This window comes from Mesoplodon bidens (genome assembly GCF_964165515.1).
Source record: "Mesoplodon bidens genome assembly, chromosome: 12".
In the NCBI taxonomy this organism is placed as follows: domain Eukaryota; kingdom Metazoa; phylum Chordata; class Mammalia; order Artiodactyla; family Ziphiidae; genus Mesoplodon; species Mesoplodon bidens.
Window position 1 is genome coordinate 46,096,722 of NC_138168.1, and position 22,657 is coordinate 46,119,378.

A 22,657-nucleotide genomic window follows, 5' to 3' on the forward strand; every position below is an offset into this window, starting at 1 on the left:
TTATACAAAAATTGATACAAGTGGGGAGGTGAATAGGATTAGTGGCCAAGGAAAATTTTTGTTTTACCTGTTTCTGCTTTTTTAAATTTCACAATGAGAATATATTCATATATTATTTAATTAACTTATAAACATGTTTTTATCAGATTGATATTATAGTAAAGCCCTACCATCACCTTATAAACACATACACATAAAAACAAAATAATTCAGTTCAAATGGGAACATGAATTTGAGAGGAAACATTAATATTGCTCAGGAAAAAAAGGATCAGTACAGAATAGCAGGGTATATTTATTACAAAAAAAATTAATGAATAAGAATACATTCAGGTTCACTGTCATGTCTCAATAATGGCTATTATCAGATTCTGGAAGTGTTAGGAGACATACGTCTCAGATTTTGCTTCTCTGCTTCTTCTGTTTAGGCAGGTAATGGCCTAATACATGTTCCCTCATTTTAATTCTCACATGCTATGAGGTAAACATATGCTGAATAACTTTGGGCAAAAGTTAATTAACCTCTTCATGCCTCATTTCCTCAACTGTAAAACGGGTATAGTAGTAACTATTTTATAGAGTTGTGAAAATTAAAACACTTAGAATAAGGCACACAGTAAGGGCTCAATAAATGGTCTATAACCTCTGTTAGTAAAATGATGTAACCTTAAAGTCTTTTGACTAACTTGGCTTCTATTTTATAATCACTAAGCAACATCAACCAAAGTGTGATTCATCAAAATTAATTTGAAAATATTTCTAATAACTTCGTGAAAAAAACCAGAAGACAATGCTATTAAAAAACAAAACAAAACAAAACCTGGGAATGTATGTAGAAAAAATATGGTGAAGAAAATTGAAACTCTAGGCAATAATGAATTCTTTTGGTCCACATTCCACAATACTAAATGGGTTTAAAAACCAAAGGCTTCAATTTTTGTGTGTGTGTTACTAATTCACAAAAGACAAAACAAGAAGAGAGTGATAGTTCCCACTGTCACCTTTACTATGATCTCTGGTGCACACACACTTCCAACTCATTCTACCATCATTTTAAAAAAAGAAGGCACTGCTAATGGCTTTGGAAAATAAGGCTCTTTCACAAGAAATACACTTAACCTAAACGGCAGTATTGGAAAACTGTAGTTACTCCTTGATCAATGGCTTAACACTGCTCTTTTTCAAGGCAAGATCAGGCTTGGATAGTTTTCTGTCTATATATATATATATATATATATATATATATATATATATATACACACACACACACACACACACACACACACACACACATACATACACATGTATATATGTATATGTATACATACACACACATACACACACATACACACACACACACACATCAACCGTTTAAAAAGAAAAATCAGGCCTAGGTAGGGTACTTATAAAAAATAGCCAATTTTTAAAAAGTGTTTTAAACCAGTAATTACCTAGACTTTAGACATATGAGTCAGTGACCAACTGTAAAGAGCCTTACACCCCAATGTACAGGTATTTTAGTTTGTCCTATTCTGAGGAATGAATAAATGCTACAAAAATTCCATTTTTCATTTCAATTCAACTCAAACATTTTAAAGAGTGCTTGGTATATAGCAGTAATGTGGCAGATTCTGGAGTTAGAAGGGTTAGAAAGAAAGTAACAGTTATGTTACTATATACGCCAGATATGTGCTGCTTACCATGTTTAATCATACTAATCCAGTGAGGTAGAAATTATTAAAACTCACTTTACAAAGGAGGAAATTAAGGCTCACAGAAATAAAATAACTTATCCAGGGTTTCTTAGCAGCAGAAGGCAGTGTAGAGGGTCCTGGGGTAGGGGTGAGGGGCAGGAGGCACACGAGGGTAGTGCCATATGACTATTCCTACAGACAAACACAACACTCAGTGTAGTCAGTCCTTTATCAGCCATGTGAAAAGAGGCTAGGACTGTGGAAGACCAAAGAGATAATCTTTTGGGAATGGGCAAAGGAGTCACAGAAGGCTTTAAAGTGGTTAATATTTGAGTTGTTACTTTAAGGATGAGTAGATTTATCAACTTCAATGCCAAGGTTCACCCCCACCTCCCCTCATCCCCAATATATTAACCAAAATAAATTACTTACTTGAAATTGAGAAAAACAATTTTGAGAGAAATCTTCCTCAGATATATTATTCCATAGTTTTAAAACAAATAATATGATGACAGTTTAATTTTTAGGTTGCTTTTATGTGGCTTGTCTTGGTTTTTACTCTGAAATGAAATTTAGATTAGTCATTTTCTTGTTCTGAGAAACTAGGAGTATGCCAACATGTTTTAACTTCACATTTTTTCACATATCAACATGTATTCTTACTTACAAACTCTCATTTCACCATCTCAAACAAAACCTAATTTAATGTATAAATTACTTTGAAGTATAAATATATATGCAAAATAAGATATTTCTTTTAATCCTTGTTGTACTTCCTTGGTAGTTGTAATAAATGGAAGAAAAATAGAAAACTCTTGTTAAACTGTTATATACTACAAAAGCATTTTTGAGGTAACGTGCTTTCTTTTATTCTTTGAATCATATATATAGTAAATGCTCTCTTAACCCAAAGAAAATTAAATAACTGTCCCCAAGGAAACTGACCTCAAAATCTTAGTACTTCCCACAGCTACCATCTAAAAAGAAAACAGAATTGGACCAAAAAAACCCTAAGTTTTCTGAAGACAATTACTGCCCTTTTTTCTCCGAATTTACTTTGCTAGGCATATATTCAATTTCTGCTGCAGAAAACAGTCCAGTTTGCCAATACTAATTAAGCAACAAAATATTTTTCACTTAAAAAAATGAAATACTTAAAAATCTACAGAGAACTGGAAGAAACACAGAAGATCATCTGGAAAACTTAAAAGAAATGACAAAAAAAAAATAAAAACCAAAAACAAACAAAAAAAACCCCACCCAACCACACACCAAGAGGTTACATAGCTGTCATTAAGAGGGTTTTACTTATAATTTGTTTTGATCTCAAAACGCATCTACTTTATGTCTAGACAGTGAAGTGTTTTTCTTTAAATTGCCTAAGACACCTATTCCTGCCTTATCTGTACCTTATCTGGAAACTATAAGTTAACACAATTTTACCCAAAGTTTACCGTACCTTAACTCCCATTATTTATTTCCTCTCTTATTTAGCATCACTGTGGTGTTAAAATGGCAGCCAGGTACCAAAGTGACATATACCATCCCATATCCCATATGTTAATAAGTTTCTAAGTATTTCTCTGAAATATCTAAGGCTAATGGCAACATTCTTTGAAGCCTATTTAACCCCAACCTACTTAAACCCCAATCATTTTTCACTCATTTTTAATTGAACAAATTCTAATCCAATCAAAAGCAAGACCAGAAAAGGTTTAATTACAGCACCAGAGGAACTTGAAAGGTCTCCTGATTCATTCCCCTTTTCTTTGGAAAACTATATACATACAATTCTAGTATCAATTTTTGTTTATATCTGTCCTAAATTCCTCTTGTTATAGTCTAATCTTTATATTATTCTTTAAAAGGAGATAGCTACAGTCATCACAAAACAAATCCTACTATAACCTAGTCTACAGGAAGAGCCTAAGCACTATCGGACACAGCAGGCCCTCAAAGATTTCTAACCTGTGTATGTGCATATTTTTCCTCTAAACGTCTGTATGTCCGTCTTTCAATTATAACCAATGCCTTTCCAATTTTCCCTCAGGTCTGGGGAGCCAGTGTGAGGCACTAAGGGCCGAGAGTCAATATCCCCAGTTTTCAGACCCAGCCCCACACCAACCAACTGTAAAGTGGACAAATCCCTGAGCTTATCTATCTAGATATCAGTTTTCTTTAAATAAAAAGAGAGAATTTCACCAGAACAGTGTTTTCCAACCCCTTTCATACTGTAAATAATATTTGTTCAGCACACTGGCCAACAAGAGGGCATTTGGAGGCATCGACATGGTGCTTGACGAAAAATATGTATCACATTTTCTTTATATAATTATGGAAGAAAATTTTTAATTTAAATAAAATTTGTAACAATATGAATGAATTTCAAATCCAACCTTTTTCACATCAGGAGCAATATTTCAAAATAACGATGTTTTATTTTTTCAGAACATACATGCACTATTAGGCAGTCACCTTGCAACAAGCTAGATGGCACATCAGACAAACAGTTAAGAGGATCCAATACAGGCGAAATTCAGGCATAGAGCTAGGCCCCCCCAGTGCAACATCCCTGCTACCCAGTCCTCTCATCATCAGTGGCTGCACCTTGCACTGGATGACATGCTCCTCAAGCACCCAGAATACAAACTCCAATAACAGCTCCACGATCCTTGCTTGACAAGAGGCAGGTGCATACTCTTGCTGGCTGAAGTAGGTTCCAAGTAGTAAAGCACCTTCTTTAATGTACTTAAAATATCAAACACAGCAATACCTGCTAGTTATGCTCATCATGCTCTCTGCTTACAGGAACCACACACCCTACCTTCAGATCCCACTCCACTAGCGCCCAGAGCCACATAACATCAACTGGAAGCTCTGAATTAGAAGACCTCAAATTAAACAGTTAAAATTAAAACCTAAAATTAAACAGTACTGCAGTAATCATTTGACCACTATTTAGGACTACTATGCCCTTTTATCTTTGTTCTTCCTTACCAATTCTTGCAAGCACAACATAACCTAAAAAAATTAACTTTGAACAGGTTTCACATGCACATGGCAAAAAACATCCCAAAGTTACCAAACAGTAAACTATAAAGAAATTAGACTCCCACCTTTGTCCTCTAGGCCACCAGTTACCCTCACTGGAGGCAACCACTGTTACAAAACTCTCATGTATCCTTCCAGATATATGTGTACAATATATATACTTATAAATATATATTTATATTTTTATTTACATATATTTATTTATATTTATATATTTTATACATACATATATATTTTTAAGCCACACAAATGGCAGCATACCACACGTGGAGTCTTGCATCTTGTTTTTTTTCCTCTTAATATATCAGACATGGCACCACAGCAGTACACATACTGTTGCCTCAATATTTTAAGGACTGCCTAGTATTCCACTGAATAGATATGCCATAATAGTACTTAACTACTCCCCTACTGGTTTATGTTTAGGTTGTTTCCAACCTTTTGCAATGACAAACAATGCTGCCACAAATATTCTTGTATGCTCATTTGACACATATATAAAATCTTTTAGAGGATAAAATCCTTGAATGAAGTTGCTAGACCAAAATATACGTGAAAAAGAAAAAAAAGAACTAAAAAAAAAGGGGGAATTCCCTGGCGATCCAGTGGTTAGGACTCTGAGCTTTCACTGCCAGGGGCCCGGGTTCAATCTTTAGTAGGGTAAGTTCCCACAAGCTGCGCGACACGGCCAAAAAAAAAAAACACCACTAAAATATACGTGCATTTTTAAATTCTGTAAATGATTTACAAATTGCTTTCCATAGAAAATGAACATTTTATACTCCCACCAGCAATATAAGAGAATGCCCATTTCCCCTTCCTCTCACACTCCCCAAGTTATACTATGTAATCAATCTTTCCTAATTAGATAGGTGATAAATGGTATGCTGTAGCTTTAATTTACATCTTCGTTATAATAAAATTGCACATCTTTTCATATGAATTCTTTGATCACTTTTTCTTCTGGATTGTTTTCTAGTAGCTCTTTGTATATTAAGAGGAAATTAGTCCTTTGTGAAAAGTGTACAAATAATTTTTACTAGTCTACTTCTCTTTTAACTTTATGATTTTTGTCATTATACAGAATTTTATTTTTACGGTGTAAAATTCAGCAATCTGGCTTCAGTTCTGTTTCATACTTTAAAAGGCCTTCACCATTCCTAGATTAAATTAAAATAATTATCCTACGTTTTTGTTTGTTTTCACATTTCAATCTTCTGACTTATCTGGAAGCCAACACTTTACTAAAGAATTCTTTCCACTACTGACAGGAAAGGTAGCATCCATTATCATACACTAAGTTCTTACATATATTAGAGTCTCTGCTCTGTTTCATTGCTGTCATGTGCCAAAGCCATCCCACTCTGCAAAACATTTTAAAATTAAAATCAGTTTACATATAAATGAGCATAATAAAACTAGAAATTACTGGCTTTCTTTAATATAAGAATCATTTTGCAGTTCCTAAACTGAATTTATATAATCAAGTTTAACACTATCATTATGCAATCATGCATTTTAGTTGATACTTATTTGGGAGCCCACTATCAACCTCAAGTCTTTTCCCCATATTTCTGATAGCTTTTCCTTAATTTTGTAGTTTCTTTTTCCAAATTATAAAATCAATACATGTTCTCTGAAGAAAATCTGAAAAATACAAAATACACCTCCCAGAGATAACCAACCTTTATATTCTGGTGCATTTTTTCTGCATAAATGACTATTTTGCAAACTGATTTTTTTCATATAATATACTGATAGCATTTTCCCGTATTATTATATATTATATTTATATTATAATCGTGAAAACATGACTTTAATGACATAAATTCTACTAAATGAATATGCCCAATTTATGTAACCATTTCTCAGTTATTGAACATTTGGGGCTGTTCCCTGTTATGCCTATCATCTATTGATTTATTCTTGCAACAAATGCTTGAGTTTCAAGCACTGTGGTCAGCATTGGCTGTATAATGGTGAGCAAAAATGAACGCATTACCAGCATTTATAGCAAGTGTTATGAAGGAGAGTTTATGGAGCTTTGAGAGTCTATGGAAGGCTTCCCTGAGGAATGACAAATTGGAGTTTAGGTGAAGGAAAAGGAAAAACATTCTAGGCAGAGGGAACAGCAGGTACAAAGGCCTGATTGAGGGAGGAGCATGGCAAGAATAAGGGACTGAAATAAGGTCAATATGGCTGGAACATAAAGAGCAAGGCAAGAAGGACATGGCTCAAGCCATGACTGGATAGAGAGGTAGGGACCAGACTGTGCAAGACCTTGTAAGACATGTAGATGCCACCACATAAGACATGTAGCTTTGTCCTTATCCTAAATGCAATGGAAAGCTACTGAAGCATACCAAATAGTATGGTGATATAATCAGGTTTGCATTTTGAAAAGATCCCTCTGATTATACAGTGTAGAAAACAGATTAGAAGGGAACAGAATAGATTGGGGTAGGCCAAGATTAGGAGGCTATTTGTTGTAAATGCATCCAAAAATGCTAGTAGTTTAGACTAGGGTGGTGATGGGTAATGAAAGAAGTAGATGGATTCAAAAGATAATCAGATTTTGCCAAAAGATTTACATTCATAGGTTAAAATCCCTAAAACTGGAATTACTGGGTCAAAAAACAACATTTCAAGGATTCTGACATGCATTGCCAAGCTGCCCAGCCAAGAGCAGTTTTCTCTCCATTTGTGAATTACCTTGTATCTGTTCCTCTATCAGAATTTTTATATTCTTTTGAAATCGCTTTAAAATGACTTAATCCATACTTCCTTCATGAAGCCTTCCCTGACTCCCCTTTTTGCCTGCTAGGTGGTCGATGAACATATCCTCCTTTGAGTCCTCACTTTGTCTTACACACATTTCTTTTATATTCCAATTAAACTATGCTTGACTTATGTTTACATGTCTATCATCCCTCCTACATTGTGAGCTTCTGGAGGGTAAAAGTTGTTCATAACGACGGCACTTAAAAAATAGCTCAATATATATGCAGTAGGTTCTCATTAAGTGTTCACTGAATGAACTGAATCACGTATTACAAGATTACACTGTGTCCACAGATTTAAGAGGACTCCTGCTTAATAAGCTTCTGATTAACTGATGGTTATTTTAAGTCAAACACAATACAGCAAACTAATAAAATTTGCAACTCAAGCTTCAAATACCTACTAAATAAAGTGACTAATTTTGTTTGTGGTAAATCACTAAATCTCAGTAGTGCTCCTGAAAAATCCTTCTAATATTTATATCAAATAGGCATTATGTGATGTTAAAATATTTTTAAATGGTTTAGGAAAAAAAAGCCTATGAACAAGACTTTTTTTAGAGAAATTATTCGTCATCTGAGTTGTTGATAAATGCTTTAGCTTTCAAAATTGTACTCATCTCAAATTTATTTAATAATCCACCAAAATACCAAAAAAGTGAGGTTACTATGCAACTACATAACTTTATATAGCATTTCAGAATTATCAATTTCTTATGTTGAATAACCTGATTTCATAGCATCTAGAACAATCTACTAAAATTTTCACTAGCTGGAGGAAGACTTGGGGGGGGGGCGGATGACAGAGTTCCTTACAGTAATCTTAAAGTCAAGCAGCTCCCTCTATAGTCTGTTTGTCCTACTTTGTTTAATTACTTGCTTTGTGAACATCTCACTCACACTCTTCTATTTACTCCTACTCTGCATCTCAGCAGGGAAGCTTTTTGAAAGGATAATTCTGTTTAAATTGATGTTGAGAAAACTGAGAAAGCTGTCTAAGCTCAACATGAAATGAGTTACATCAGGCAACTAATAAGCAAGAGTTAGTATGTGGTAACTGGGCAGCTTCCCAGATCCACCTGAGTCAGGTCCTTACAATAAAGCCTTAGGATTTTATTTGAAGTGAATTCCCAGAGCACTCATACCCATATTCAAATCTAAGTGAAAAAACGCTGTCCTGTACTTTAATTATTTATAACCTTGCTTCCCACCACTAAAACAAGTTACCAAAAAATTGTTATATTGCTAAGTACATTGTATGTCAAAACAATACTCAAGACATTTTTAAATGAGTGAAAGAAAAGCAGAAGAGGTTTTTGGTTTTTAAAAAATAATTCCATCACTTATATATAGAAAATTTAATTGATTCTCTCAGGAACCAATATCCTCAACCACCAAGGGATTAAATCAGTTAGTCAGGATTTATCATTCAAATTTGAACGTACCACTTTTTAAAATACCTTTTCAAATTTCACCAACTTAAGATATGAGAGCTTTTAAACCTAAAACAATTTATTTCTTAAATTACTCAAACATGCCCTCAAAACACAGGACAATCAGAAGTCAACTGGACTGTTTTCTAAAGCAGAAAAATACTTTTCATGCAATAATAGGAAAACTGAACTAGTAAAAATGTAATAAACCAATCAGTTCAAAATTTATAATATAAATCTGAAATGGTCACTTTATTTGGGAGAAAATTTCTTCTGCTGCTATTTTTCACAACTTCGTTTGAAAAGCAAACTCAGTTTAAAAACATATTTTCTCCAAACCAAGGTAAAGAATTGAGGACTTCCAAAACTTCCTATGTATGAAAGACTTAAGTTTATGACACTCTAACATAGATTTATCATGTATTACAATTTTCCATTAATTTTACTAATTATTAGATATATATAGTTTGTGCTTTCAAACAATAAATCTGTCTCCATTAAAAATTCTAGCATTCAGACTTTTACTAAGCCAAATTGACTTCTTTTTTATATTAATTATTTTCAAATTTTATTTTACTAGGTGGACTGGACTACTTTTCTTTGGGGAGGGAATTCAGAAGCAGATAATTGTACAGTTTTTGTTTATGTTCAATTAATATTAATTTTACTGGGAGTTTCTGACATGCTAAAAATGCTGGCTTGATTCTGAAAGCTGTAAACTCTAAATGTATGCCAGTGATGTCAAAATTTTTCACCTTTTGAGGAAACACAAAAATTTTTATGTTTGTGAACTATATTTATAGCAAACTCAATTCAATTATCCTTAACAACTTGAAGTTTAGATTTCTCTGTATCAGGTTTTATATCTTTCAATGTATGTACAAAAAAGTCTAACTTTTATATTGATTTACATTATACATTTCAAAGTGATTTTTTAATCCAGTTTTTTTTTAAGGGGTGGGAGGGGGAGATGCTGGTAATCTATTGTAAGATGTCCAAGAGGAAGAAACACGTATTTCTTTTTATAGACTAGTTCACATGTCTATTTTTTTTATACTGAGAAACACAAAAGTACACCATACTCTTTATTTTTTAAAGAATATTTTTTCACATAATAAAATTCCTCCGAGCTCACTCTGAAATTCACTTTTTTTCCACAAACAAAACTTCCCTATAAAACAGAGCTTGCAAATCACTCAGGGATACATATTTATGACTTGTGCAGAGAAAAAAAAAAAAAACTATGTGTAGAAAAGTAACCCAAACCATACAAACTGTAATACACAGCAATGCCACAGTATATCCTATTAGCATGTCCCTTTAAAATTTCAAAATCTGGCTGAACAGAGCTATATCAACATCCCTATCTTATTCCTTTTCTGTACCTGAAGTGAAAAAAAAAGTATATTACACTGAAATTCCAATTAGAAACAAAGACAGCACCACTATATTTAAAAGGGCAGAAAATCTATCCTTCAGAACTCTTTATCGCCTGTTCTCCAGCCTCCAAAGTTTCAGGTGTTACACTTTCAACAAATTGTTAACAGCACCCAAATGCCCCATCTTAAAAAGTCCGTATCATCAAAATCTTTTTCACTATTTTAAAAAGAACCATTCTGTCAAATCTCACTAACAACACTGAAATTTTTAACAAAGAGAATTCACATTAAAAGATAACTGCTTAGAATGAGTGCTTGTGTTTGGGAAAGTGTTATTATCTTGATAGCCCACAGGAAAACTGACTGCAGTAATAAGATGAATGGTGATTAGGGCAAGGAGCATCAAGTGGGAAACGCTATCTAAAATCCCAAAGGGCAGTACATAGCATCTCTTTCTAGGAGGCAGCTCCATTATTTCACGTAGGCAGTTCAAAGCATGTAGAAAAGCAGAACAATTAAAAACCTTGTAAATTTAGCCACTATCCTACTTACATTACCATAAATCCCCAAGAGCTTTTGAAAAGTAGCTTGTCTCCCCACCCCACTGGTTCTTCAAAATAGTTTATGTCTTAAATGTACGTGTATTTAAAATGCAATGCTACACCCCAGCACAGGGGCATTTTTTTTTTTAATGTTTGCGTTGCTGGGCTTAGCTGTGGTTCCTATGAAATTCACGCTAGTAAGTGGGATGTTGTACGTTGGGCAACATAAACACGCATTTCCTACTTCCGTGGATACACATTTCCCTGAAAGCAATGCACCTGGGGACGCAGCCCTGTCCCCCAGACTCTGAGGCTTTTACTTTAAACTCTAAGGAGTTACGACCTGCACTCACAGCAGAACCACATGGTCACTTCAACAAGAAAGATTATCTGGCCCCAGGCACCACTCTTCAGCCCACAGCATCTCCAGAAGGGGCAGAGGAGAGCGCTGGTGAGGAGAGGCGACGAGAAGCGACTGACAACAGAGCTGACACTTCCCCACTCCTCTGAAAGCCATTTCCAGCAAAGGGAACTTGGGAGACGCAGAGGGTGTCCGCGGTCCCACCAGCGACCGACCTCAGAGCGGGGCCCCACGCACCCGTTCACGGACGACATGGCGCGGCCACCTGACCTATCCTCCGGGGCGAGAGCGGTGCCCGCTCCGCCTGCCCGCGACCCCGAGCGCGGACCCGGCTCCCGACCGCCGCACGCAGTGTAAACACTCGGCGCCCGCCGCCTCCCCGCCTGGGGTGGGATGCGGGGGGCGGCGCGCAACGCTCGCGCGGACCCTCATTTTTGCGCCTCTCGTCAGGCTCGGGAGGAAAGGCGAGGAGGGCCAAGGAGAGGGAAGACGCGGCAGCGATCTGCGGAGAGGGCCGGCGGCGTGCGCGCGAGTGCGCGGCGGGGAGGGCTGCCCGGGCGTCCGCCGCTCCCGCCCGCGTCCGCTTACCTGCCGGGGTCGCTCCGAAGACTCGCACCACCGGCACCTTCTTGACAGGGGCCTGGGTGAGGGGGGATTGGCAGATATCCAGCCCCTGCAGCGGGTTGGCCATGTAGTAGTCGGCAGTCACTATCCTCACTGAAAACATGTTCGCCGCCGCCGCCACTACCTCCTCTTCACTAGAGACCTGGCAGCGGCAGCAGCAGCGGCGGCTCCTTCCGCAGCGGCGGCCCCACAGCCGCGGTGGCGGCGGCGCCCCCTCCTCTCCGCGGTTCGGCCCCCTCCCCTCACACTCAGACTCGGCGAGCAGCGGCGGCGGGCGGGGCACTGCTGCCGCCGCCTCCTCAGGAGCACCCGGCGAGGGGCGACAGGAAAGAAGCCCTCGCGCTTTCGTCGGTGCTGGTGCTGGTGCTGGTGCTGCTGCTGCTGCTGCCGCCACTGCCGCCGCCGCCGCCGGGAATCACACGGACTCCTCCGTCCCAGGCTGCAGCTCTTGTTGCCATGATGATGATGTCACGGACGCAACCACTGGGGGAGGGAAGAAGGGGGGTTGTGTGTGCGGCGAACAGAGGGCTGTGAGTAGTTGGGGGAGGGGAAGCGGCGGGAAAGGGAGGGAAGCGGGCCGGCGCCCCAGCGGGACATCCAGGCGGGGGCCGAGTAAGTGTTTTCTCCCCCGCCCCCGGGCACGCAGCGAGAGCGGAGGCTGCCGGAAAGCTCGGCCAGCACCGGGCGCGGGGGATCGATGACTCGGCCGGTGGGCACGGCCACCTGGGTGGGGGGCAGCGGAGGGAAGGGGCGGCGGAGCGCCGATGTCATGGATGGGCTCGGAGGGCCTGGCGGGAGGGGGGCGCCAGTGTTCAGGGCCGTTTTGGTGGCTAGGCGGGATTGGCCGGAGCCGCGGTGATCGCGCTCGCCTCGCCGACCGCCATTTCACATCCTGCAGAGTAGGCGGGGGCAGCCGCGGAAACGGCTTTTTACAAGGTAAGAAAACCCGCCCGCGGGGAGGCGAGGCGCAGCCCTCGTGCCGCCGCAGCCTCGCGGGAGGGCGGGCGGCGGACGCAGCCGGCCCTTCTCAGGTAACGCCGCGGCCTCGCGCGTGGCCCAAGGGCGGTGCGAGGGGCGGGGGCGCGCGAGCGCGGGCTTCGGCCTATAAAAGGGCCGCCCCGCCTTTCGTTCCCCCACATGCGGCGCGAGCCGCCGCGCCCCCTCTTCAGCGGCTGTTCCGCAGAGTCTGCGCCCGGCCGCTTAATGAGTTTTATTCACGCTCAGCTGTGCTTAGGTTTGCCAGGGCTTGGCAGATGCTGTGCACAGGGATTTCCCACCGTGGTGTCTTTCTCCCGCCCCTTTCCTCCCCTCTCGCCCTAGTATGTCCTTCCTTGGTTTCCTCCTAGGGCCCACAGGCTGCGTCCCGGGCGCGCGCCTGGACATGTAAGGACTTGTCAGTTCCCAGTGACCTCCCTCCTCCCCTTCCTCTCCTCCCTTCCCCGTGGAACGTAGGATTAAAAGCCTTTCGGCGAAATTTTCGGCCGAAGAAGAAGGCCCAAGAAAGTCACCACGTCAGATGTGGACTCCCAGTGTTATTCATTAACAGTGTGTGTAAGGTTTTACTATCCTAAGGCATAAAAGCAAAAGGAGGTGGGGAAGGACCGTTAGACAAAACAACTTTATCCAAAAGAGGGGGGAAGGGGGATAGTAAAAGAGGGTAGTAACAGATGCAGCTGGCTTGGCCATTATATTGGAACCGTTGGGTTTTTGTCCGACTTGGTCACTAATATTGGGGGTGACCTCGGACAAATAATTTGGTTTCTTCGGGCCTCAGTTTGCTCATCCGTGCAACGAGAGTTTCACTTAAAAATCCATGAGGGTTTCTTCCCATCAAAAAGATTGAAGCAGTAGAAGGCAGAAACCGTGGTTTCAAGTTTGAAATATGCCACAGAATTAGGACTTTTGACAGTCATTTTCAATCTACTCAAATTAGAGATCATTCTTTCACACGTGTATTATACAGGTGTTATTTTAATGGTTAGTAGGTTGCCGTATATTTGAAGTGGTGTGAGAGATCCTCATTTGGAACAATTGTGGTTCTTAAAGTAGAAAAATCAAAAGGCCCAGAGGGCCAGATCACTGGTAAGCTGTCTATAAATCCCATAACATATAATGCTAATAAGAGTTTATGTTCCGAGGGATTCGAGACTGATGACCACCACAAATTAGCCTGCAGTTTTCAACCTGAGAGCATGATTGTAAACATAGGTGGCAAGATTTCTACTACTATACAGGACCTTACCTAATATTTTAAGAGGCAAAATCTAAGTTGATTTTAGTTTTAGAAAGGTGTAGAAGTGACTTAAAAATAGGACTACCATACTAAATGCGTTTTCTGGTAAAATATTTTGTACAAGCTGAATATCAGATGCACAGTACCAGTGATTCTCACAGTATTTCATGGCACTAGTGTGTTCTTTAAAATTTAATATTTTGGCACTTACTAAATCACATTTTTGGGGGATGGGGCCTGGACCACCCACCACTGTCATGATTCTTAAGTAATATAAAATCGAGAATCCCTGTACTATATTATAATCAAGTACATCCATAATATTTAAATTATATTATTCCTAACTAGAAAAAGGTAAAAGTATGAGATTCACAGATTAGCTATTTCTAGAAAAGGGTTTCTTTCCTCCTACCTCTTGAATCAACTCATTTACTTTAAGAAAAGGCAGTTGCAGCCATCATTCAAATCCTTCTAGAACTCCAAGGAAAGAATGTTCACTCTTGAAGAAAAACATTTGCAGCATGAAATTAGGATATTGTGTCCATTGCATGTAATCAAATTTAAGTTAATGTTCAAATGGAAAACCTGACAATACTCCCCTAATTAATCATTATGAAATGTGTTTGATAATTATATTCTCCTGAGGTAAGAAAGGGCTCTGGAATTTTGAGTCAGAGAATGAAAAATTAAACCATCAGTTACTAGGTAAATGAGTTTGGAAAGATAACTGTATTTTGGGGTTTTTTTTTTTCTCATCTATGAAATGGAGAGTAATTCCTGTTTTAACTTTTCAGGGATATTGTAAGGCTTAATCAAATGAGATAATGTATGTGAAAGTATCATAATAAACTTTGACATCCAGAAATTTAACTCATCTGAAAACAGTAAAATCATTTGGAACTGTTATCTACATACAATATGAGAAATGCCAAAATTGAACTCTATACTAACAAACTTAAAGCATCTCTCTTTGTTATTGCTGTTAATGTTGAGTGACTATTTGCCAGGTGATTTGAGATAGAGCGAGAAACAAAACAGACATGGTTCCTGCCCTTAGAGAGTTTATAGTCCCGCATCATAGAAATATATTTCAGTCATATCAAGTGACATTTTATCATCTCTTCTAGTTCACTAACCTATACTCATCATGTCATGCCTTTAGTAAAAGCCTGCTCAGCCTTCTGTACCAATACTGTTCAATGTCTGTTAGCAATTTATAATCTAGAACAAGGCAATGGATACCATAATTTTTTGGCAGATATTATAAGATGGCTTATTCAACACTTATCCAACCCCCTTCTAGCTTGCTTTTCTGTACTTTAGAAGCTAGAAAATTTAAAAATACTAGAGTACTGGCATGGATGAGTGGTGCTAGTAAATCATTAACAATGGCTGGAGGAGGGGAAAGACCCTGATTTGTAGCATTGACCCATTTTCATGGTGTGAATACTCCCGAGCTACCAAAGGGACTTCACTGAATGGGGAGTTAGTTGGAGAAGATGCTAACAATTATATGTTGGCTTCAGTGTTTCACTACATGTAACCTAGTTTCCAGCAATCAGATGCACCCATTCAAGACGTAGATCTGAAAATGAGCAACGTGATGCCTCAGTTGCACTCAGGGAGATGGGATTTTCTGGCAAACACCGTGGTGGAGGTGTCTGGTTCTTCTGGGTAGCTGGGGAGGAGTTCTGGCATCCATTTTGAGAGTCATAGGTGCTGACTGGCAAGTGGTGCTAGGATGGCTTTCTGCTAAATAGCGGACGTGATGTGGGATGAGTGTTCTTCCCGGTTTGGTTTTTCCTGGATGTTGTTTCTAGCCATGTATTATCCAAGCCTGGTTCTCTGGTCCTCTCAGAGATCTATGAGCTAAATACTATCCTTTAATCCCTTTCTGCTTAAACTAGCTCAGTCACAGTCAGCTACACAATTGTTGAGCCCAGAGCAAAATGAAAAATGTAAGGCCCCTGTTCAAAAAGCAGGGAAAAAGTGGCATTATATGTACTAAAATACAAAGCTTTTTCTTTCTTCCGTCATCTCTCCCTCAACTTGTCATGCTGTTTTTTAATTTGCTTTTTAATGTCATTCTAAGAAAAATTAGAATTTTAAATTATTAGAATGAATTTTACCATTTCTCTTTATATTGTGCAGTGCCATTTATAAACGCAAATATAAGAGCATTTAACTCATACATGGAATCACCAGAATGACACAATTCATATTTCGTAGTTTGTACATGCCACGAGGATGTATTTTTGCTTATCAGAACAGTGTAAATGCAGCATAAAACTAACTCAGCTGTTTTTCTTTCCCTTCTTGATATGCACGTATCCTACCAACCTGAGCAAGGAAGGACTGAAGAGAAAGGAACTATGGGTTGCCCTGCCTTTCCCCTTCCTTCTATGTCATCATTTTCAGTGTAAATGGTCATACAGGGAAGTAACACACACAAGTAAGGCTACGATAGAGTTCTTTGGTCACTTGTATTTCTTAGGATGCCATTACCTTCTTTCTGCACCTGAAGCAAGTTCTGGTTGAAATGGAAAGCATAGCCTCTTGGAACTGTCAGCGCCTCCACTAAATCAGTCATAGATATAACATGTTTGCCTTGTAGTCACTTTGTAACTCCCAGAGTTCCTGTGTGCTTAGGTTCACCAGCATCCTGTGCTTGTGAGGCATTATGCAGACTGTGTGCAAACTGGGTAGTAAGCAAGAAGACAAACAGATTGCCTCCTCTGCTTGCAGGTATGATCCATTGTACCACTTCTTTTATAAAACAGACATTCAAACATAAAAGTATTAAGATTTTCAGAATGGTAACTGCAGACCATTAAAGCAAGCAGTGGGCCCTGTATGACTGCACAGTTTGCATGCCCATGAAGTTGACCCTGAGCTCAGTGTTTCTCAAGGGGGCTTCTCCTGATATTTTGGATGAAACAATTCTTTATTGTGCAGGATATTTAACATCCCTGGCCCCTGGGCACTACATGCCACTGTGATAAAAATGCCCTCATACATTTCTAAGTGACCCCCTAAGAGGAGTTACTTCTCTCTACTGAACTCCTTTAGTTGACTCCACTGTCTGCAGCTAGGAACCATGATCATTGCAGATCCTGGAAAGGTCATGTGCAATTTTTGCTATGGATCCTCAAGCAGAGCAAAATACAGAGTTGAGTTAAAAAGATTTCAAAATTCTCATACCTGGGAGAGCAGAATTATGGTGACCTTTTTTCCATTGTCGGAAAAATAATACCACCTACCTTGGTGATGAAACAAACATTTGGGATGAAAGTTTTAAGGGGATCAGTGGGTTTTAGGTGTCACATGCATATAAATGGTAGTTGATCTTTTCTAAGGGAAATTTTTACCCAATCCTTCATACAGTGTCTGGCCTCTATGAAACCATGATGGTAAAGAAACTCATTTCCTCCCAGAAGGGATTTGGAAGACCTAATTAAGTATGGCAAACTCTGGAGGCAATTGCCATCAGCTCTCCTCACTCTCAAAAGACTTCATGCAGGTTTTCCCCAATTTATTCATAGCAGCTGTCTGGGTATAAGGTAGACACATAAATATGTATTGCCTGAATGATAAAATATTTTTTGACTAAAAGAATGGGGTTTTATGTCTCTTTTTAAAAGAAACTAAAGGAAAGTCAAATTAATCATTGTGGTGAGAGCTGAATTTCTCTCTGTTCTTATCTTTTTAACCAATTAATCTACTCAGTTACAGGGAGAAGCAACACTTTGAAAAAACAACTCTCAACTCTTCCACTTCCATAAATTAGCAGTAATAGTTTTAAGGGAGAGACCATTGAGCCTATAAATTAAAGATGATGTTTGAGAAACAAAAAAGAAGCTTTCAGAATAGAGTAATATTAGAATTGATGATTGAGCTTTCCAGGACCCTCATTTAAATTACATGTCCAGAACTGTTAATTGGGGCATTTCTGATGGATCATGACTAGGCAGGAAGAAACCAAACACACATAGAGTAAGATTAGATTAAATTCTCAGTTTAAATAATCAAGATTCAAAATCTCAGAAGCAGTGTGTCTGTAGAGCAGCATATCTCAGGCTGGTTTTCCCTGGCCCCAAAGTCCCCACTGCACTTACATATTCACAGCTTAAATCACATTCCAGGAAAACATCCACTAATAATTTTTGTTATTGACAGTGAGCTCCCCTGGGTTTTGATCCTAATTTTACATCCCTCCAGGGACCAGGAAAGACTATTTACTGTCAGATGTGTAGGTCACAGACCAACACTTATATTTCCTTATTTTCTCAATAAAATGTATTTTTCCAATCTTAAAGGTTTGAAATGCATAGGAAAGAAATTATGGAAAACCATAAAGAAAATATAGGACACTCAATCCCACCCAAAGGCAGTCATGATTAACATTTTAGCCCGTTTTTTCCTAGAAAATTTTTCTATAAATATATTACACAGTGGAAATAATCCCCTGGTTTTTTTCACTTTACATTGTAGCAGAAACATTTCTCATGCAAATTAGAATTTTTCGTATAAATTATTCTAATGGATACATAATATGCTGTGCCATGGACATACAACAGTTTTCCATTTTCCTACTGTCGGCCAATAACAGAATGTTTCAAATTTTACACTGTTATAAATATCCCACTGATTAGCTCCATTTTGGATCCTACTCTTAACTTTGAAGGAATTTACTTTATTGTTCATTATTTGACAAGAACATCAGTTTCAAGTACATGCCATGTTCTTTCTCTCCAAAGAAGAGAGAATTGTATGTGATATTCTTTCTGCCTGGTTAGCTCTTCCTCTCTCCACCTCTTTTTGCACAGTTAGTTCATTCTTTAAATTTCAAGTCGGGACTTTCCTGGTGGTCCAGTGGTAAAGAATCTGCCTTCCAATGCAGGGAACATGGGCTTGATCCCTGGTTGGGGAACTAAGATCCCACATGCCTCGGGGAAACTAAGCCCATGCACCACAACTACTGAGCCCACGCACCTCAACTAGAGAGCCCACGTGCTCTGGAGCCCAGGTGCCACAGCTAGAGAGAAGCCCATGCGCCGCAGCAGAAAGATCCTGCATGCCGCAATGAAGTAAGATCCCGCATGCCACAAAGGCCCGATGCAGCCAAAAATAAAATAATTAATTAATTATTTTTTTTAAAGAGAGATCTTTTAAAAATAAATAAATAATAACTTTCAGGTCAAAGGTCACTTCCTCAGGGAAGCCTTCCCAAGCTATATATTTGATTATGGTTCTCTGTTACACACTCTAATTGTACTGTGTTTCTTTTTTTCCAGAGCACTTACCTGTGGTTGCAATAATCCAGTGCTGGGAACATAGAAGTGAGAATGACAGGCATGATTTCAGCCTTCATGCTAATAGTCTAGTGCAGGGTTTGGCAAACATTTCCTGTAAAGGGACAGATAAATTGTAGGCTTATCAGGCCATATGGTCTCTCTCACAACTACTCAACTTTGCCATTGAAACACAGAAGCAATCATCAACAATACATATAGGAAAGAGTGTCTGGGTTCCAATAAAACTTTATTTAAAAAACAGGCGGGGGGGACTGGGTTTGATCCATGGACTGTTGTTTACTGACCCCTGGTCTAGTGGACAAGACAGCCATTAAACAGATCATTTGAGATGACAAATACTTCAAAAGAAAAGGACAGGGTGACATAAAGTCACATGGCAGAGCTGTCCAACTTAGCCTAGAGAGAAGAATAAAGACTTTCTTGAAGAAGATGACTTTAAGCAATATTTAAAGAGGAAGAGGAGTTACCGGATAAAAGTAAGGGCAACAGGCTTGATGAAGACCTAAAGCATGGAAAGAGCGAGAATAGAAATAAATTCATTCTTAAACTTGGCGATTGACGGAGAGGGAGATGAAATTGTGTAAGGATACAGTACAGAGTGAAAAGACAAAGAGTGTTGAAAAAATTTCAGAACCTAGTACTTCCCTAGAGGAAGAGATGCCAGCAGGAAAGACTTAGAAGGAATGATCAGTGAGGTGTAGCAGTAGCAGGATGTTTAAGACCTTCCACCTTGTGACCTAAATGGGAAGGAAATCCAAAAAAGGGGATATATGTATATGTACAGCTGATTCACTTTGCTGTGCAGTAGAAACTAAGACAACATTGTAAAGCAACTATACTCCAATAAAAAATTAAAAATAAATAAAAGGTGAATAGTTTGTATAAAAAAAAGACCTTCCATCTTGTGTGTTGGATATGTAAGTTGGGAGATATCAGCCTAAAGGCTGGGAACCTCAGAGAACTGGTACACTTTCTGAAGGACTAGATAGGTAGGTAGATAGATAGATAGATATAAAAGAATAGACCTGAGGACTGAGAAAGTGTGAGTGGCAGGGTAGAAAATGAAGAGGTAGTGAAGGGATCAGAAATAATAGATAGGAACACATCACTGGTATATAGTAGGTGCTCAATAATTTTTTGATAAGTGAATGGAAGGATAACAATATAATGTAAAATTAAAGAACCCAAGAGGGAAAGGGTTTCAATAACAGGTTGACCTATAGTTTTGCATGCTTAAAAGAGCTATTGCTCAAGGCTGGTTTCCTTGACTATCTGAGAAAGGTTGCGGGTAAGGACTCAGTTACTTTTGATGCCCTATTGCAGGATAAGCCTGACCTCCAATTCCTTCCTCTAAGGAAAGCTGACCTGGCTCTTTTCTTCCCTGAAGATTTCAATGAGTAGGAATAGGGACCTTCCTGTGTCAGTACATGTTCAAAGTAAAAATATAAAATTAGAATAGGAGCAAGATTTTTCATAGATTGCAATGACACAAGCTCAACTGTTACCTCTTCTCTTGGTCATTTATATTAAACATGTATTTTATTACTTAATTCTAAACATTTTGTATTGCTGTTTTAACTTTTTATTAACTTCTTGTTGATACCTGTAAAGTCCTGTGTTAGATGCTGTGAGTGATTCAAAAAAATGTAAGACAGCTCTGGGCTAAAGTATTATGTAACTGACAAGTAAATTGTAAGTTTCTTGACATTAGGAATCATATTTGACATTTCCTATTTTTCCTTGCACAGTATCAGACTTATAGTTGGTACTGCAGAAATAATTTTCCCCTGCCCTCTGCCTTGCACCATTTGGTGACCAAATGGTGTCCATGATATAGCCACTTCTGTATGACTTGGACAAAACATAATGCTTTCAAAAAAAAAAATGATGCTTTCTGAAGAAGACAATATTCTGAAGGCATCAGTAACAGTAATTTCAGCTTGTTGAAGGTTGGGGTTCTTTGTGTAAAGGTCAGCCTGTCAGTAAATAGCATGCCACCCTGTTCTTTCAAGATTATAAGAAACCTTTGTATGTGTGTTTTTATACCTAAAGAAAAAAAAAGGGTAGTGGGAAACTGTACCCAGTGGTCTCACCAGATGTTTTCAAACCAGAACTAGGGCAACTGAGTTGTAATTTGTTTTTAAAACATTTATTTTCACAAATTTATGAGAGTAGGGAGCTGAGATTTTTCTTGCCTGAATTAGCAGGTAATTTCATTTTCCATTCGACTTTAGCAGAGAAGACCTCTCCTTAAGATGAAACTGTGAAGCAGAGGTTCTTGCCAAATCTAAAAAGTAGAGCAAAGATTAGTCTTAAGAAAACTCATAGATAAGGGGGAAGGATACCTTTTTCGAATACCCAGTCGCCTGTACTGAGCTTATCGAGCCTTGCAAGACTTAATTTATTAATGACTATGACACGTGGCTTACGGCTTCCTCTTTACTTGCATTCCTCCCGTCATCCTGAGTGAATTCATCACCCAAGTAGACAGCTCACCCAGCACCAGCCTCAGAGTTCCTTGATGTGATCTTCACCCACTCGCTTCTATTGCCACATCCTGGATTTGTCATACACCCAATCTGTTTCACCTCTAACCTCATAAATGCAGACTTGACTGTGGCCAGAACTTTCATCCTAGCTCTGTCACTCAGTTACTCCCAGTACAGCCATTGTCAGTTCCCTAACATCTCATTTCCAGTACTCTTCCTCACTCCGCTGCAGCCTGTCACCCTTCTCAGGTTTCTCTGACTTGGGACCTCCAGTCCATAGACTTCTCTTCTTTCTCCCTATCAGCCTTCTCCTGCCTTCACTTCTTTCATCTCCTGCTGCGTTCTATTTTAAATTACCACTCTCTTGCCAGGAACCACATCTCCTTTGCCCTGTTGCCCTGATATCACTTACCTGACAAAACAACAGCTCTGACTGGGTGTCTGCTCCCGGATTGCTGAGTGCACCCAGACAGAAAAAATCACTGCTATGCAGATTGGCATTTAACACTGTAAATTCAGGACCACCAACCTCGGCTAGATTATTCTTTATCTATACTGTTGGGAAGAGAAGGTTATCCTTATAATGTATTAGTCTCTACCATCTGAACCTCATACTTCATAAGCCAAGGTATAGTGTTATAAATTCTTTGTATACCAAAAATTAGTATTAGGCTGGATCATTTCAATTATTACCCTCTCTCTGACTCTCTAACTCGGCTTTTGTACTTACTTTCCTGTTTTACTTTATGGTTTTGGG

The 22,657-nt window shown here is 39.0% G+C and overlaps 1 protein-coding gene across 7 annotated transcripts in view; it reads right to left on the reverse strand.

Annotated features, from left to right (window-relative positions):
* The window catches only part of REV3L (REV3 like, DNA directed polymerase zeta catalytic subunit), a 247,878-nt gene that overhangs the window by 171,969 nt on the left and 53,252 nt on the right, over positions 1 to 22,657 (reverse strand). For 3 of the 7 annotated variants that reach the window (XM_081251232.1, XM_081251233.1, XM_081251234.1), the window contains 3 exons: positions 21,607 to 21,698; positions 19,400 to 19,502; positions 2,126 to 2,253 (listed from right to left, as the gene is read on the reverse strand). Coding sequence is in view for 2 of the 7 variants with exons in the window: in XM_081251231.1 (XP_081107357.1) it covers positions 11,828 to 11,966 (139 nt within the window). In the remaining 5 variants the exon portion in view is untranslated. Of the gene's footprint in view, positions 1 to 2,125; positions 2,254 to 11,827; positions 12,580 to 19,399; positions 20,913 to 21,606; positions 21,699 to 22,657 lie in introns of those variants that run through there. The other 4 variants (XM_081251236.1, XM_081251235.1, XM_081251231.1 and 1 more) reach the window with 4 other exon arrangements.